The sequence below is a fragment of the Epargyreus clarus genome, unplaced genomic scaffold (genome assembly GCF_041222505.1).
Source record: "Epargyreus clarus isolate Ecla_fem2 unplaced genomic scaffold, WU_Ecla_fem_2.2 ptg000014l, whole genome shotgun sequence".
Taxonomy (NCBI): Eukaryota; Metazoa; Arthropoda; class Insecta; order Lepidoptera; family Hesperiidae; genus Epargyreus; species Epargyreus clarus.
The window spans coordinates 6,472,465-6,491,804 of record NW_027332222.1 but is presented as its reverse complement, the minus strand read 5'-3'; the positions used below and the strand labels follow the sequence as shown (position 1 = coordinate 6,491,804).

General features: G+C 40.9%; 1 protein-coding gene across 1 annotated transcript; it reads right to left on the bottom strand.

Moving 5' to 3' along the window:
• Positions 1 to 69: 69 nt before the first annotated feature.
• LOC140747321 (coiled-coil domain-containing protein 39) lies at positions 70 to 19,319 on the bottom strand. Its single transcript, XM_073079683.1, has 24 exons — positions 19,018 to 19,319; positions 18,566 to 18,674; positions 17,700 to 17,847; positions 17,106 to 17,263; positions 16,770 to 16,889; positions 16,097 to 16,198; positions 12,818 to 13,009; positions 12,376 to 12,501; positions 12,091 to 12,180; positions 11,385 to 11,511; positions 10,996 to 11,084; positions 10,365 to 10,462; positions 9,680 to 9,809; positions 8,851 to 9,045; positions 8,340 to 8,479; positions 8,091 to 8,166; positions 7,769 to 7,928; positions 5,866 to 6,031; positions 4,681 to 4,828; positions 3,953 to 4,143; positions 3,175 to 3,227; positions 1,359 to 1,477; positions 550 to 574; positions 70 to 306 (listed from the first exon to the last, which is right to left on the bottom strand). The coding sequence occupies exons 1-24, from the start codon at positions 19,146 to 19,148 to the stop codon at positions 200 to 202; spliced, it is 3,000 nt and encodes a 999-aa protein (XP_072935784.1). The 5' UTR covers positions 19,149 to 19,319; the 3' UTR covers positions 70 to 199.
• Between the last annotated feature and the right edge of the window lie 21 nt (positions 19,320 to 19,340).

Here is a 19,340-nt window from a genome sequence, read left to right as displayed (position 1 = left end):
GTTGTGACCATAAAATTATGAAATTATTTTAAATTATAAGATCGCAAGGATATACAAAGGTAAAACAGGTAAAAGAGGAAATTTCAATAAATATTTATCATCAAAAACCAAAAATTACACAGCTTTCCTGAGTCACATGTTCCTGACATTTTAATACAAGCTCAATAAAATACTTCATAAAATATTGTTCATCATATGTTCATCTGAAGGACTTCCGAGACTTGGTACTTGGCGAGGCGACCATGGCGGGTGAGGACTCTTCCAGGCCAAGCGTCACCACTCGCAAAGAGACCGTGGAACGGCGAGCTAAAATAACACATATTTATTAATTACTATTACAAGATAACAATTACAAACAAAATTGCATATTACTGAGTACTGTAAGTGTCTACATCGTTCACCAGGTGCGAAGTGGTCACTACCGCATATACATATCTGTAGCCAACTTTCCCTGTAGGTTGCTATGCTCAAGGATTACAATGTTTCGGACATTATCCATAAAGCACACAACTTAAACATAAAGCAAATAATATTTTACTTTAAACTTACCTTGTTCTGGTATGTCGTCGATCAGCTGTAATAAATACAATATATCAATTAATAAACAATTATTACAAGTAAGTTTTTATGTAGAAGTTGATAAGTATTGTGGCTATGAATAGAGACTTCTAGGGTACGTTACTTGCAGACCCCATGAAGCCACGGGATCGTTAAGAAATATGACACTTACACAAAACCAAGATAAAAAGACAGAAAGGTTCCAGTTACTATTTAGAGATGTCGAGTCTTCAATAACAGCACCAATAACATTAAAATCGGTCAAGCTATTTAGGAGAACAAGAATGAGAAACATACGTAAACCGAATTAATAATATATTAGTACATATGAGTAACATATATATATATATATATATATATAGATATCGCTTTGCTAAGGACGGGGGGAAGGCTCTCATATACGCCACATCCCTACTGTCGAACAATGCTCTATTCACCTATCGTGACTACACATTTTTTAAATATTTTTTATCTATTATAAAAGCAGCAGTAGCAGACGAGCATACAGTCCACCTGATGATAAGTGGTTACTGTAGCGCATGGACATCTAAAATCAACCCCAAATAAAAAAAGATTCCTATCTAAGGTCGCCCACAAATACGCCGCTACCCCTGAGTACTAAGCTAGAATGTCTCGGATAAGTATGTCTCGCTTACAACAACCTTTAAACCAGAACACGTCAGCGTTTAACACTACTGTTAAGAGGCAGAAATAGGTGTGGCGATGGTGCTTCAAACGGTTCTATCACCACCACTTATTCACACATGGTAGCCACACAAGACCAAACGCAGGCAACTGACCGCAGTCTCCTGCACCTTGGCGCCGAGCGTCCTGCGGAAGGCGGCCAGGCGCCGCGTGTAGCCGCTGGCCACGCTCACGCCGCTCCGCACAGACTCCGACGAGCTCGAGAACACCGTGTCTGCGACGGAACGTGGGAATGGGTTAAGTAAACAGTTCATAGGTAGTTAGAACTCGGCCTCTAAAACGGTTGTCCGAGGTTCAAAACCCAGGCACGCATCTCTGCTTTTCAAAGTTATGTGCATATTAGAAATTAATTATCACATGATTAAAAACTGAGCGCTAAGCAAGTAAAAAGCGATAAATAAATAAATTTTAATAAATATATAGCTTACTATTTAATTACTTAATAATAAATAGCTTACTATTTTAAATAATGAGACACACTATTAGTACAAAAACGGTTCACGGGCAACACACCTCTGATCGTTTAAATTTATGGATTTTTGAATTCTAACTGCCTTTCACGGAAGATCTACGTGAAAGCTAGCATGCTACGGAAACGTAATATACATAAAGCTAAGAGATCTTAATATTAATCTGAATAGTGTGTGAATCAGTACATAGCCAGTATGGTAAACCATGAAGGCAACTGCGCCCATTCTAAGGCAAAGTACATGAGAATGTGCTCAATAATGTAAGGGTCCGTTCACACAGACCGGCTCAGAGATCATCGGCCCGCATTTTTCTTTTCACACAGACCGTATGGTATACGCTTGGAATTAACCGGAGCGGAGCCGCCAACTATTTCACATAGGCCGGCTAGTAAAGATCTGAAAGCGAATGCAATCGGAGCCGGTCGGCTGCGCGAGGGAGAATGAGCACGCAGTCAGAGCCGACCGGCTCCTCTTATCATTTCACACGAAACGCGTTCAAGCATTCTTAGTGACAAAAGAAGAGCACGTGTGTACTCAAAACTCTGTTTCTAACGTGATAAAAATCTGCTCTCCTCTCCGAGCCGGTCTGTGTAAACGGTCCCTATAGGATGATGAAGTAAGCAGATAGTATGTATGTAAGTTGCTACCCAAGATTTGTGCACGGACATTATTAATATCTGTTGATATGGAATAATATGATGTTGATAATAAATAAGTTTCATTATTGGAGCTATTTTATTATCAACCTATAAAATGTCACGAGCATATACTAGTTTCAGTGATTTTAAAAGAATAACCGATTTCAATAAGGCACGACGTATTATTATGCAAATTTTGGAACATGTATCATTCTTGGTATCATGTATCACCTTGAAAATATATTTGAAATTCAAATGTAGCCAACCAAGTGTTTGTGAATAACATGTAAATTATGAAACTCTGGGCGAGATGAAGCGGGTCGCGGTGTCAGGACATTCAAATGAGTCTAAATATAAAATGGTACCGACGTCACAGGTAGATGTTGAGTGATAAGCCAACGTGACAAACAGAATAATGTTATCGCCAGTTTAAAAGATTTTTAATGACATTTATTTATTCACTGGATGCACGTGCAAAATATTTATACTTTTGCATTTGAAATAAATAACATAGATAAATGCTTTATTGCAATTAACTGTTATTAAATGTTCTTGCCTATTCTCTAAAAAACGGAAGCGGAAATAGATAATTTATCGCAGTCAAATAGCAAATAATTCAACAAAATAAAACATGTCTATAGTACTTGTTTAAGTAATTAAATTCGGGTTTTTAAAAAGCGTGGGTCTACTTATGTACACACTTAAGAAGTAATATTTTATCGGCGTAATTAATAATTAAAAAAAATACATATTTCAACATATAATTAGTGCTACAGTAGCTATAATTGATATAATGTAGTTACCATCGATTTCTCTAATTGACTCCCTCGGTTCGGAATCAGCACTTGACATGATTCTGTGAAACGAAAATATATAAATATGTTACATTATATTTTTTAATTTATTTTCGTTTTTTGTAAATGGTATGACGAAAATTGAACCTTTATTATAGTTTCATCAACGGCTTTTCTGAAGAGCTTATTTTTGAGTAAGAGCAAGGAGTAAACATGTAATCAAACAAACGTTGTTGCAACTTCTTGTAAATGTTTCTGAATTACGCTATCGTATTTTACAAGTTCCGGTCTGAGACTGTTGGAGCACAAGTTGTACTTCGGGCATGAACACCTAGCCTGACGGGAGACCACGAAGGATTCTATCACCTCCACATGTGTGTATAGTTCGCACCAAACTGCTAGTCCGCACTGAATATTGAAACGAGTCGCGTTGAATACCAAATTGTAAATATTAGTAGGACGAAGATAGAGCGGACCCACGGGTACTTAGCTGCGCTAATATACCCTTACGTTGCTACGGAATATATCGTCATAGTCGTAGAACAATAGTGGATTTGACAAGAGATATTTGGATAACATATTGTCTAAATATTATTACTGCATTACAGAAAGAAATTCTACGTATTTTAGTTTTCAAATTAATCAGTCAGTATAACGACGGATTTGAAATGCGCTCGTAGTAAAATGTCGTTTGTGAATAACTTGAAATGGCTGCCCTGTAAAGTTTGGTATCTGCAGTGGTGCGCAACAAGTTCAGAGCGGCCTAGCAGGATGTCGCGGACTGTACCTGTCGATCGCTTGGTGCAGGCGGCGGCGGTGCGGCGGCGCGAGGCGCGCGGCGTCGGCGCCGGCCAGCAGCGCGCGCAGCCGCGCCGCGCCCGCGCCGGCCGCCGCGCCGCCCGCCGCCGCGCACAGCGCGCCCAGCGCACCCAGCGCGCTCTCCGCCGCCTCCGCGTAGTCCCGCACCCACACCGCCATCTGCACACGACACCTTCCTAGAGTTACTTAAGTTAGTAAAGTCGTCTAAAGTTAGTACAGTTATACAATTGTCTTCACTGAGACACTTAAAGATCATGTTCCTAAAATACTCTAAATTAGTAGTGAGTTGTACAAGCGTATCAACCTGCCCACCGTCTACAGACCTACCGTCCTTTGAAGAAAATTGATATTCCATAAATGGTGAAAAAATATTAAATTGGCAATAAAATTTAACAGTCAGCTTAAATATATTCTGGTCACAGCCCCACGGCTATACCTACAATTCTACTCACAAATAGAATATAAAACACTCAACAAAACTAACGCATATTTTTTATCTCCCAAAATATACATTCTCCTAAAAAAATATTACATAATATAATTTACAGTAAAATTTACAAAATATTTATAAAATATTAAAAACAAAACCTTACTAAATACATTTATATAACAAACATTTGTATGAGCACCATATCAATCTACCATCCACAAGATTCTAACGGCTCACAAAAACCACGAATCAATAATTCAACAAACCTGAAAGATCCTCCAATCATCGACGCCCTCGACGAGTTTCTTGGCGCGTCTCGCGTTGACCCGCACCACGTCCTTGGCGTTCTGCAGCCGGCTCTCCTGCCGCTGCTTCCTGTCGCGAGCGCCTTCCAACTCCTGCTCCGTATCCGCTCTGAATACACGTTAAAAGATAAAGATCATGAATAAAGGATTTTCTTGACAAAACCTAAAATTGTAATTTCTAATACGTACAATCATAATCCAACCAATAGAGTGGCAATTAAAAACGTGAAGAAAAGTAGTTGTCACTAGACAACATCAACATTGCTGTTTTCCTAGACGGAATTCCTAAACGGACTAGAATACATAACAAACGTATACAATATCATTATGTATATTATGTATATAATGATATTGTATAATGACCATACATTTCTCGAAATTCATCCAGATGAAAAATAAGAGGTATTAAAGAGACTAGCAACTGTTTCATTCTTAAACAAAGTCACATTTACTTCCAAAAAAAATCTTGTAGAATAATAATAGGTACCAGTTCACTAAAGTTAGCATAACTTTTTATAGATCGACAGAATAAACAAGTTGTATAATGCAACAGGATGTCGAGAACTGCATGCATTATTTGTTAAACCGACATTTAATAAATCATTCATTTATCCTGAATAATGCCCGCTTCATGAATTTTTCATTGCCAATTCTACCAATAACACCAACGATAAACATATTGCACTTGCGAAAAGATTTAAATTTTCTATAGAAATCTAGACTTTCTGAGGACTAAGCTGGAATGCCTCGGATAAGTATTTCTCCCTTACCACAACCCTTCAAACCAGAACACAGCAGCGCTAAACACTGCTGTTAATAAGCAGAAATAGGTGTGGAGTTGGTGCTACCGGAGTCGAACCACAGGAGGTTCTACTACCTTTAATCTGTTTACCTTACATAACATTGAAGCTGCATTTAACTTTAAGATGCAGTAGTTAATTATAGTAAAATGTAAATTAGTACAAAAAAAGAAGAGATCGATTAAATACATTTGAGACTTCGTTTAAAGAACTTTCAGTCATGTAGTCCTGGCCTCATGATTTTATCCTTCACACATAAAATGACGCTACTTAATGAACAATACTATAACATCGCTATCATTTGTATTAACGCATTGATTAATAAAATATTATATAGTCAACTCACTCCCTAGCCGTGAGCTGCTTGCACTTATCACTGAACATGACGAGCCGGGAGCCTGCGTCGGCCACCCGCTGCTCGAGCGCGAGGATCCGCGAGTGGACGCCCTTCAGCTCGTCCCGCTTCTCGTAGTACTGCTTCGTGATGTCGTGGAGTTCCTCGATTTCAGGAGCTGTGGGATATTGAGGAACATATAATGGAAAAATGAAAATTTACAGGGTGTCTGGTGTCGGTTCATTATATTGACAAAAGGAATTTAAATATCACGATGAAGAAAATATACTGAGGAATCCTATATGCCTAAGAGAATTTCCAAAGATTTGTAAAGTCTATCAATTCGTAATTAGCTAGCGCGATGGTTTAACGCCTAAACTCCCTTTCACTTTAAGAGATACAAACAAGTTACTCTATCCATGTTCGAATTTGTGATCGTTGGCAAGCTTGCAGGTAGCATATATTTTAAACAATGTTATAACGCGTAGTCCTCGGGCGACCGTGCGCCCCGACACACACGCAGCGCGGTACTCACAGTGCTCGGGCAGCGGCGCGAGGTGCGCCATGAAGTGCGCGTGCGCGTAGTGCGCGAGGCGCAGCGTGGCCTCCAGCGCCGCCACGTCGCGCTCCGCAGCGACCGTGCGCCCCGACACACACGCAGCGCGGTACTCACAGTGCTCGGGCAGCGGCGCGAGGTGCGCCATGAAGTGCGCGTGCGCGTAGTGCGCGAGGCGCAGCGTGGCCTCCAGCGCCGCCACGTCGCGCTCCGCAGCGACCGTGCGCCCCGACACACACGCAGCGCGGTACTCACAGTGCTCGGGCAGCGGCGCGAGGTGCGCCATGAAGTGCGCGTGCGCGTAGTGCGCGAGGCGCAGCGTGGCCTCCAGCGCCGCCACGTCGCGCTCCGCAGCGACCGTGCGCCCCGACACACACGCAGCGCGGTACTCACAGTGCTCGGGCAGCGGCGCGAGGTGCGCCATGAAGTGCGCGTGCGCGTAGTGCGCGAGGCGCAGCGTGGCCTCCAGCGCCGCCACGTCGCGCTCCGCAGCGACCGTGCGCCCCGACACACACGCAGCGCGGTACTCACAGTGCTCGGGCAGCGGCGCGAGGTGCGCCATGAAGTGCGCGTGCGCGTAGTGCGCGAGGCGCAGCGTGGCCTCCAGCGCCGCCACGTCGCGCTCCGCAGCGACCGTGCGCCCCGACACACACGCAGCGCGGTACTCACAGTGCTCGGGCAGCGGCGCGAGGTGCGCCATGAAGTGCGCGTGCGCGTAGTGCGCGAGGCGCAGCGTGGCCTCCAGCGCCGCCACGTCGCGCTCCGCAGCGACCGTGCGCCCCGACACACACGCAGCGCGGTACTCACAGTGCTCGGGCAGCGGCGCGAGGTGCGCCATGAAGTGCGCGTGCGCGTAGTGCGCGAGGCGCAGCGTGGCCTCCAGCGCCGCCACGTCGCGCTCCGCAGCGACCGTGCGCCCCGACACACACGCAGCGCGGTACTCACAGTGCTCGGGCAGCGGCGCGAGGTGCGCCATGAAGTGCGCGTGCGCGTAGTGCGCGAGGCGCAGCGTGGCCTCCAGCGCCGCCACGTCGCGCTCCGCAGCGACCGTGCGCCCCGACACACACGCAGCGCGGTACTCACAGTGCTCGGGCAGCGGCGCGAGGTGCGCCATGAAGTGCGCGTGCGCGTAGTGCGCGAGGCGCAGCGTGGCCTCCAGCGCCGCCACGTCGCGCTCCGCAGCGACCGTGCGCCCCGACACACACGCAGCGCGGTACTCACAGTGCTCGGGCAGCGGCGCGAGGTGCGCCATGAAGTGCGCGTGCGCGTAGTGCGCGAGGCGCAGCGTGGCCTCCAGCGCCGCCACGTCGCGCTCCGCAGCGACCGTGCGCCCCGACACACACGCAGCGCGGTACTCACAGTGCTCGGGCAGCGGCGCGAGGTGCGCCATGAAGTGCGCGTGCGCGTAGTGCGCGAGGCGCAGCGTGGCCTCCAGCGCCGCCACGTCGCGCTCGCGCCGCGCCGCCTCCGCGTCCAGCGCCGCGCCGCGCTCGCGCAACTCCGCGCGCTCCGCAGCAAACTGTGCACACATTTACGTTATTAGATTCCGGACAAACTTTCGGCCTCGACCAGCTTCGTCCAAAAAAATTACCTTCCAAAGTGGACCCACGCCTCAGTAAAACATTATGAAATAATCATTGATATAATAATACAGCAGCATTTAATAACGCTTAAAACCCACCTTAATCTTGAAAAATGTTACAGAGAGTTGTTGGCCCGCCTCATCTTTCCCGAGTGATGCAATAAATATATCATGTCTGAAATTAAAACAAATATGTAGTCAATTTTATATGTGAAGAGAGTGGGGATCATAGTCACTTTTTAACAATATTTAAAAAAAAATATTTAAAAAATAGTAGGTTCTAATTCCAATGTTTAATAATAATACTGATGTTGTATAGTAAAACAAATAGTTATAGTATCAACAGACCGCTTGATGAGCTGCTCGACGCGCTGCTCGCGCTCGCGGATCATGGCGCGCAGGTGGCCGCAGTCGTGCACCAGCGCGCGCTTCTGCACGCTGAACATGTCCCGCCGGGCCGCTATCTCCACTAACCGCTCGTTCATAGCCTGGAAATTGGGAATTTAACAATATTCAATGAAATAATTTATTTATCTCACAATTACATATTTAAAACAATAATTAGATTACTTTAAAAATATCTTATATTACTACCACAATTGAGACGAATCCAACATCTCATATGTTAAATTCTGTAGAATCATGTCATGTTTGAAATACATTTTCCTTTGTAGTCGGGTAAAAAACAGATCTGCACCTGCTGCTTATCCAGTGAGAAGGCCGTATTCTCGAGGCCGACGAGCGCGGCGTGCGCAGTTTCATTCGTGCGTTCTCTAAAACATTCACTCTGTTCCATCTCCCACGTATAGCATCGACGACAGCTTGCAAACTTCGCTGAAGATCTAAATCGAGCACTCACCGCATCAAGCTGCAGCCGCTGCTTGTCGAGCGAGAAGGCGGCATCGCCCAGGCCGGCGAGCGCGCGGGCCGCGTGCGCCACGCGCAGCCGCAGCAGCGCCTCGTCCACGCGCGCGCGCCGCCACGCCTCGCGCGCCGCGCGCAGGCCCTTGTCGCCGCCCTCCACGTTCAGCATCGACGACCGGAGACGACTTTGCTGGGTGGATGGAGACGTGAGTGAGCATAGTAGTTATATTCCAAGATGTAAATATACCCATGGACATAGGCTTTACCGAAAACGAATGTAGATTTTAAGACTCATATGAATAGCGTTAACCATATACATTCACTAGAAATATTTCATATAATAAAGCAAAAACAATGATAGATACATATGAACCTCTGCAGTGTTTTTATAGTAGATATAAAAATGGCAGACGAGCATACAATCTACCTTATGGTAAGTGACTTCTGAGGCCCATAGACACTTGTAATCAACTCTAGACGAGACATAGATTCATATCTGAGGTCTCAAACAAATGCGCTGCTACCTCTGGGGACTAAGCTGGAATGCCCCGATAAGTATGTATAACCTTCAAACCTATAACCATAATAGAGCAGCTTTTAACACTGCTGTTATTAGACAGCAGTAGATGTGAAGGTGAAACCACCGCATACTATATTACACTACGGACAAATATATACCACTCAATAGATATTAAATTATTCGTGCAATTGAAGCGATACGAAATAACTTCCACGATAACCCATCATAACCAGCAATCTATTCTTAACTCAAATTTACATTCCTAACCTAACATAACTCATACCATAAGCCGCAGTATAGTTACCAAGTTGTCGTGCTCGACATGCTTGGTCTCGAGGTCGCGCGTGAGGCGGCGCATGTCGTCGTGCAGACGCCCGGCGTGCCGCTCCAGCAGCGACACGCGCGCCGCGTGCCGGCCGCACACCTCCTTCAACCTGCGCACCGCGGATACATCGTCAATGTACGATAAAATACTCTTCAATGCACACTTACAAATGAAATGAAAATAAATAACATACGCAGCTCAAAGTAGTATTCGATGCACAGGAGTTAAGTGAGTGCCATCTCAATTCAAAAGTGTCCGCCTAATGTCGTAAAATTAAGGTGGCGTTAGTGTAGCAAGTTGGTAAATAAAAAAGAGCCAAAAATTACAAACTTTTTCCAGCTATGTAAATATTTAGAAGTTCTGTAGACTGCAGTTCTATTAACTAATCTAGTGCCAGAACTCTTCAATTACTAAGTACGTTTAATGTTCTTGCTACACTAACGCAAAGGTTATTTATTATTTAAATCTGGATACTTTTTCAACAAATCCCTTTTAATGAGATGATTTTCCTTATCTCCACCTTCCATAACCAAAATTGTCATTACTGTCGTAATTGTCATAGTTATTACTAAAAATCCTAGGTAGACCTTCTAATCCGCCTTCTTACTTCTCTGAAGCCATTAAGAAATATAAAGACATTCACAAGATATTTGAGATAGATAACCTGTTCTCCCGTTCGACGAGTTCAGCGGAGCACTCGCGCTCGGCCTGCGCCCCCTCCATGTGCGACACGCGCGCCCCTATCGTCTCCACTTGGTAACACTGCAAGGTGTAGTAACGCATTAAATAAATATGTATTATACAAAAATCATTATTCCAGTTGTAATAAACATTTGAATGTTATAGACAACATTTTTGACAAGGTTTTTGAAACATATTTCCCAAAGTCATTATATAAATAAAACTGGAGTATGTGTATTTAAATAAATCATTTAATTTTTTTATCTAAATAAATAGCTATAAGGATAAAAACAACAATTACTAATAAAGTTGAAGGGGACCTAAAGTAATAATTTTATATTGTCTCAGTATTGCGCTTAAATTTTATATACACAGTTGAAAATAATGAAACACTTATAAAAACAAACAAAAATTTCTAGATGTACGATATACACTGTGCTTAATTTAATCTATTGTTGAAATCACGAAAGATTTCAGTGCACGCATTTCTGTAATATTCTTTCCTTGTGTAGACATATTGTGTAGGCGTACTGTGCAAACAACACAAGTATAAATAAAATATCACCCAAATCTGTGCAATAACAAATCTACAACGAACTGCAAAATCTACTAACGATAGAGTATAGGGATTCCTTCTGACTTTGCAAATTCCTTTCGACGCCGCGCTGTTTGCTGTCCAACTTGCTCATAACCGCCTTTGAAGCTACAAATATTACTGGGTTGAGTTGAAAATTATTATAGTGAAAGAATCTTTTAAATGTAAGTGTTGGTAAGCCAGTTTCATTTGATCGGGTACCCGACCGAGGGAAAGAGCCATCAACACCACATCGTAGCGTAAAGCAGTTCTTGCATTTTGATTGGTTTGGATATCGGCTGACATATAATCCGCATGTAATCCAAAACCTTGTTGGCAACAGATGTCATTGGGTGGCAGTTATTACTTGCCAGCAAATGGACTACTTGCTCATTGGTATCTTTATTTTTATATAAAACCCCCTCTCACCCTTAAGCTGCATATGGAAGAGTTTCTCCTCGTTCTTGAGCGTGATGAGTTTCTGCTGTTCCATGAAGGAGCAGTGCATCGCGCGCTGCTGGTTGGTCGTCACCTGCGTCGCGTAACGCTCTTCCTCCTGACAACGAACAAGGCACCACGGACCATTAAAGAATTACATAGACCATTAAAGAAATAGAAATGATACCATTAAAGAAGTAGAAATGTCGTAACTATTTGGCTCAATTAGTTGTTCATAGAACAGCCCGTGATAAAATTAGAATAGAATAGAATAATTTATTTGCATAGTATAGGTAAATAATTAGGTATTACAAACTTTTGGTCCTCTTATTCTGCTAACAATACGGTAAATTTACGGTAAACATATGCAAATTAAATTGCGGTCATAAAAAACACAATTAAATTGATAAACCATTGTTTTTCTACCGCTTCTCCGCAATGGTAAATTTAAATGTCTGGGCTAAGTAATCTGTTTTATTGTTTTAGGCTGTTAGACTACTCTAAGCTAGTTAGCTGCAACATAAATACAGGGCTATTCGCAGCACGCTATTTTGTTTAATACATAATATACTGTAAACTTCCTATAATTGAAAAAAAAATAAGTATATTATATAAAATTCATAAACTTAACATACATGTATATAGAAAGGAATTGAAATCGAATAATTAACATAGTTATTTTTGAAAGAATACTTACATTTAGCATATCCTCCAACTGTTTTGCTCGGTTTTCAGAAGATTTAGACTTATCAGTTGACTCCGCCAGTTTCTCCTTCAGCTCCCTGATCTATAAACCAAAAACAATATGTAGACTATTATCATATAAATAATACACTTATCATTACTGTCACCTTCTGAACCTATATTCTTTTAAAATTATGTTTCAGAGAATATTTCAAATCGTTAATAAGTATATTACTTTAGTTAAACGATTGAACATTTCGTAAATTATTTGCGACTAAAATATAACAAAGCATCATACCTTATTGTTGAGCGCGTGCAGCGCGACATCCTTGCGATGCTGTTCGTCGAGGATCTGGCGGTTCTCCATGTGCAGCGCTTCCAGCTCGTTGCGGATGTTGCTCGACTCGCGCTGGAGACTTTGCGCCTGGAAATAAATGATTGACAAAAAAATTACATTTATACCTTCAAAACACCATCTATATTCGAAAATTAGTTTACGTTACACGACCTTTTTTGTACTACAAAAGAAGAAAATAAACATGTCGTCTACCTAAAAATAAGTTGACATTGTGGACATCCATAATTCTAGATTAACATAACATATCTGTCTTACTTGAGATTGTTCACAGGTGCGTTTCTATCCTTGAAGATCAATTTTGCTGTAACAGACGCACATACTGGCACAAGCGATCTTATAACGTTTCCCTCGTATCGTTATGACACACAGAGCCCTCCCTCACCTCGCTGTCGAGCGAGACGTTCTCGTCCGCGGTGCGCTGGTGGTCGGCGCGCGCGTTGCTGAGCTGCTGCGCGAGCGCCACGTTGTCGCGCGCCGCGTCCGCGTTGTCGCCGCGCTGCTGCGCGCAGAACTCCTGCTGCGAGCGGCACTGCTCCGTCAGGCTGTTCGCCTCCGACTCCAATACCGCATAGTCCTATAATAAATGTAAACACAAATCGCAAAACTGAAGAATTATTATAAAAACAAAAAACCCGATCGCTCAAGATTATACCTTAAGTCACTCCCACCATTTAGGCGAACATAACAACATCTACTATATTATCAGGGCCGCATTTAGAAGTCTAGAGGCCTTGGGGCAACAAAGGAGTGGAGGCTCCCTGGCCCCAAATTTTTTTTCCGAATAAAATGAACAATTTTTTCAGTTGAGTTTTTCAATAAATATTTTATTGTCAAACGCAGGTAGCTTCTTCTAGTATTCATGTTTGTACAAAGTACTGTAGATAAAGGTAAAACAGCGAAAAAAAATATCAAAAAAAGATATATATATTTTTTTTTACTAATATTTACTAGTCGGAATTTAAAAAAATCCGACGTCTCTATTGTGGGGGCCCCTCTTTTGTGGAGGCCCCAGGGCTGCCGTCCCGGTTGCCCTCCCTTAAATCCGGCCCTGTATGTTATACACCGATTGAGGTGCAGGATGTGCCCAAGAATGAGCCTAGGGTTGTTGCGAATATCAGCATCAGCATCAGCATCCGCTGATTATCAGCTTTCTTTTAAATATCAGCATCAGCATCCGCATCCGCAACAAAAGATGCTGATATTTAATGCTGATATTGAAATTGTAACGTGTTCGTTGAAGGCGGGACCGAGCTTAAATCACGTGGAGTTTTAGCCAATCACAGAAGTTTATAAACACAAGTTGTCATCAAACAATCATTCGATTGTATTGACAACGTAATTTGGTCAGACATCAATAACTTTCGATCATAGTTCAATCAATCAATAAGAGAATTATGTATTCAATTCATAATGCCACATCCAGTGAAAAGTGCAATATGACCAAATATTTCGTTATTGAACAAAGATACGACACAGTGTAGTTTTTGTAAAAAAAATAACAAATAAATGCCGACTTCTGTGTCACTGCAGAGTGGAGGGAAGCTGAAGTGGATGTTGGTTGGTACATGGTTCTGAAGTCGGTGCTAAATATATTTCGTTGGATAACGGCGTAAACAACGTGTTCAATATGAGCGCCGGCTTCGGAGATATGTGCTGAGCTAAAATTTGTTTCAGTTGATTTTTGCTTTGTAGTGACATGGAAGTCGATTGTATTAAGCTATTGCATAGCTTTTATCGCGGGCTTTGAGCGCGGCGACCGAATCGAGAAATTCCGTAACGAAAATAAGTAACACCTTTGTTGGATATCAAGTCTCCAGGCAACCGAGTTGTTGACTGTCAATAGAAAAATATGGATATAATTGAATAAAGTATTATTATACATTTCTCATTATTTTATTTGATATTGGCGACGAGATGTCGAATGAACTAAAAAACAATAAGAAAATACGAGCCACATTACGTGGGTTAATGAAACGAACCGAAAATTACATTTCGGGAATAGAAAAAATTGACAATGAAGAAATAAATATACGACTGAATTCTTTACAAGAAAATTTGAACAAAATCTACGCGATTCAAGAAAAAATTGAATGGCTTACAGAAGAAGAAAATTTAGAAGAGGAAATAAAATACAGGTACGAATTTGAAGAAATATATACAAAGCTAAAATTTAAATTTTTGAATGTACAATAAGAAAATAATCGGCTAATACCTGAATGTTCTTTTATATCGGCAAGAGCGGAAGTTTATTTGATAAACTGTTAACTGTCAAGGCACGCTTGAGACGTACACCTAATACAAAAGGGTTATCACCTTATCAGTTAATGTTCGGCAGAGAGGTAAGAACCTATATGCATGCCTCATTTAAGAAATCCGCCCCACTATCCAGATTACATTACAATGCACCGCCAACGAAGGAGTTCGGACAAGGTGATAAGGTACAAGTCCGCAGTTACACCAACCCAGGAGTTAAATGGGAGTTCGGAGTCGTCATCCGAAGATTAGGTAGACTCCATTATGAAGTCAGAACTGAAAATGGCATATAGGTGCGCCGTCACCTTGACCAAATGCTGCCGGCGCCCCTGGTGGTGTAAGTAAAAATAGCGGTGGAGGACTGTTGGATATCAAGTGTCCAGGCAACCGAGTTGTTGACTGTCAATAGAAAAATATGGATATAATTGAATAAAGTATTATTTTACATTCCTTATTATTTTATTTGATAACCTTGCTTCGTCAACTTGAACACAGATGGCAGTAATACACATTTTTTTATAATCCGTGCGGAAATCTTAAAATTACGTGAAGTATACTTTATAGCTGATATTTGCAATGTCTTATATAATGGAGATATGATAAAATAGTGGATAAAGATGTATTAATGTAAATGTTGATGATTATGAAAGAATGTATTGTATTTCTGGAATTCCTTCTGAGCGTTTTCATAGCTTAAAAAATGCTATGTAATAGCTTTACCGCGGCAGTCTCCGAGTGCCACACGTATTTTTTTTAATGAATTTTTTTTTTCACCTTTTTTAGTGATGACATACTAAAAATCTTACAAATGCACTAGTCGCCCTTACGATTTTTGAAAGTTCCCCTCGATTTCTCTGGTCATCAGACCCTTATTTTCTTATAATGGAACTACTTTGGAAATATATTTTTTTCCAACAAAATAAAAATCATCCAGTTCGGGTCATAAACGACGAAGTTATCCGCGAACAAACATAAAAAAGACATATATACGGTAGAATTTTGTGAAGTTGGTTAAAAAAGACTATTCTCGTAAGGGACGAATAAATACCTCAGTATAAAATATATTTATTATTTAGTATTTTTAAATATCAGCATCAGCATCAGCATCAGCTGATATTAATCTGAAAAAATCAGCATCAGCATCAGCATCCGCTGATCTAGTAAAAACCTGCATCAGCAACAACCCTGAATGAGACATAAACACTTGCATACATACGGTCGAAACAAATATCAATATAGAGAAACTGCAAGAAGTTCTTTAACCCTCACTAGAACACAGTAAGTAGGGGTAATTCGACAAAAATATAGCCGAAATTATGTGTGACAATAAAAATCTATATTTTAGATATTTTTATTATAAAGATCTGCCTGTTCTCTACCTGCCTGAACTATTATCTATTTTTCTCACCTCCCTGATATGCCGGATGTCCACATCACGCTGCCTTAGATTCTCCACAGCATTAGTCCACATTGCCATCATCTGTTTCCTTTGTTCCATGCCTTCCATTACCTGAAATAAAAATAAAGATTTGGAACTCTGACAAAAGCTACAGGCTTTCAGGATTACATCAATCAAATAAATTCTATATAAAACTAACCTACATGACCAATAACAGCTGGTCTAAGATCTCTAACTAATTGGTCGCCAGCTAAAACCAGACCTATGCCAGTTACAGCCAATCTGTCTATGACTGCATTACGGCATTTTTATGGACATATATTTCCTATTTCCTTCACCTATGTGTACTTGAGTAGTCCATCCATCAGCCCTTTGAGGTCCATTGCTGGTCAAAGACCTCCCCTACTTGGTGCCATTCCAAACAGTCTTTCGGTTCAGGTGTCCGGCTGCAGGTGAAATAGTATAGTCCGCGTAAAACTGCTAGTCCGCACTGAATATAGAAATGAAACGCGGGACCATAGCAAATTGTATGACTACACCTGCTCGCAACAACTTCAGAGCGGACTAGCAGTTTGGCGGGGACTGTACAGCTACAAAATATGCCTTTACTTCATCTTATTTCATATTTCATAAAATTCATCTCTTATCCCATAAAAATCTTATTTCATAAAATCAATATTACCTGAACTGATATTCTTTCACAGGCTCTCTCCTCAGCACTGAGGTTGGAGATCAGCTGATTCAGACGATCTATCATTTTATCATGTTCCACTTTCAACTTCTGCCTCTTTGTCTCAAGACCCTGAAAGTGTAAAAAAGAGGGTTCTTGTTAATTAAATTTAATTAAATAAATAAAGTTAAAATAAAGCTGAACTCATATAGTGTCTCTTTGCCTTATCAAGCTAAAAGGAAACTCATGCTCAACAGTAATGGGTTATTATGATCAAGAAGAGATCTTCTACTGTAAGATCAAAGCAATCTGTAACCTTATTTTTCGAGCAAGTAAGAATAAACAAACCTTGGCCTTAGAAAGATCCTGTTTGGTGAACTGCTCTATAGCGGTAATGTCGTCGGCGCTCCGCTCCAGAGCCGCGCGCCATTCTTGTAGGGCTCCACGTTCGCCACACACTTCAGACTTGAGAGCATCAGCCTTTTTCAAAAGACGGGCTATGTTGCCTAAAATGGTATAAAAAATAATTACAAAAAACTAGCAAATAAAAAATAGTTAAAATAGCCTATGCACATCATATCATACATAGTATCATCATATTATACAGATATGATAAATGCAAATAATTCTAGCCAAAGTTACATTCCAAAATCACTTTAATATATGATTTTACCTAGCCCTGAGGAAAAGAAAAGTTGAAATATTATTTAATCTTACAGTTTTCTAAAGATCAGAGAAATGTTAATGTTAGAATAAATATGTTAGTAACAAGAAATAAATAAGAATGTTAGTAACAAGTACCATATTACTTCTACCTACCAAATACTATATAAATATTGCATGTTCAAAATATAGAGGACAGATCATGAATTATTACATTTATTTGAAATTCAATAAAAATCATAATACACAATGTACCATAGCAAGAGGAAAACTAATTACTTTGTAGCCTGTCAATCCTAGTGTCGAGGGTAGCCACCTCCTTGTTGCAGTCCAGAATGTCCCTGTCGAGCCGGTCCGCCTCATTGCAGGACAGCTGCTTCAGCTTCACCTCCTGCTCCAACTGCTGCTTATGAGCAAACAGGAGGCGCTGGAAAACATTAAAAATTATAATATTTATGTAGCGACAAAAGTACACTGAAAACATGCCCAAAGGATTTAAATGTTTCTCATACACATGTATTGGGCTGTTTGTCTGTTAACTTTATTATACTTTCTAAATAACTTGGGATTAAACATTACTATTAAAAATAAATAATTACTCGTCATTCTTAAGTAAATAAAAAATAAAATCATGAAAACCTTCATGTATCCAATGAAACTGACTGTGTCTGTATGACTGTTTTCCTACTATCCTTAAATATTCCTTAGTATTGAATTGGTGAAGGTGAAGGTGAGGTTAAGCAGTGATAGCCTAGTGGTTAAGAAACGCTGCCTCTCGATCGAGGGGTTCGAGGTTCAAATCCCAGGCACGCACCTCTGATTTTCAAATTTATGTGCGTATTAGAAATTAATTATCACTTGCTTAAACGGTGAAGGAAAAACATCGTGAGGAAACCTGCATACCTGAGAGATTTATAAAAAAAAAATCTTAAAAGGTATGTGAAGTCTACCAATACGCACTTGGCCAGCGTGGTGGACTATGGCCTAATCCTTCTGATTCTGAGAGGAGACCCGTGCCCAGCAGTGGGACAGCAATGGGTTGATGATGATGATTGTATTGGTACTTAGTACTGTATTGTTGCACCACAATTTACTACTAACCAGGAGTTCCACCAATTTCAAAGTTTGTTACAGCTTATACTTACTGTGTTTTCTTGGTACTCGGAGTGAACATGGTCCTTATACTTGTTGAGATCATTACGCTTTTGATTTTGTAAAATTAAAGCTTCTTTCAGGCGTTGGATCTCATTTTGCCTAAAAGATAAAAGAAACACGTTTGTAATAATTACAAAGTACATAGAAATACATATCATATAAAACCTTAACAAATATATAAAAAAATATTCAAAAGATATTGATAAAATTAATTTGATAAAATGTTGATTGCTACCTGTGCCCTTCGGTGGAAGATAAAAAGGGTTGCAGCAGTACTATACATAGCAATTTATAGTATTGCTGAAAAAATTGGAATGACTATAGCAATAGTCATTCCAATTTTTTCAGTTTCCATCACATTTTTGTATTGCTAAATAAAGTTTTAAAGCAAGTTTAGAATGAATGTATTACTACTCTTATACTACAACCGTGATCTAAGGACCTGGAAATCAGAAGCGTTTCTAAGTTTTGGTTGTCCGGATCTGCTAAGGGAATACGAGTCCCTTGATTCCATCCCAATTCTTCCAAGAGTTGCGCCATGTAACCTGGAACTTGGGCACTTTGGTCACCCATGTTTTAATTATTCAACTCGCAATCTAAAAAGAAACAATTTTATATTACTCTCCTTAATGTTACTACAGTAACAAGATTGTTTAATCGAAATCAAGAAGTCTCTTCAAAATAACAAACAAAGCGCCATATTTTCAAAAAATCAAAATAAACAAAACAATAAACAACAATACGCACAGATTAAAAATAGATAAA

Coding starts and splice junctions, on each gene's coding strand:
- LOC140747321 (XM_073079683.1), bottom strand. CDS start 19,148: ATGGGTGACCAAAGTGCCCAAGTTCCAGGTTACATGGCGCAACTCTTG. Junction 9,810..10,364: donor CTCGTCGAACGGGAGAACAG/GTTATCTATCTC, acceptor CGCGGTGCGCAG/GTTGAAGGAGGTGTGCGGCC. Junction 9,046..9,679: donor ATGTCGAGCACGACAACTTG/GTAACTATACTG, acceptor CCATCCACCCAG/CAAAGTCGTCTCCGGTCGTC.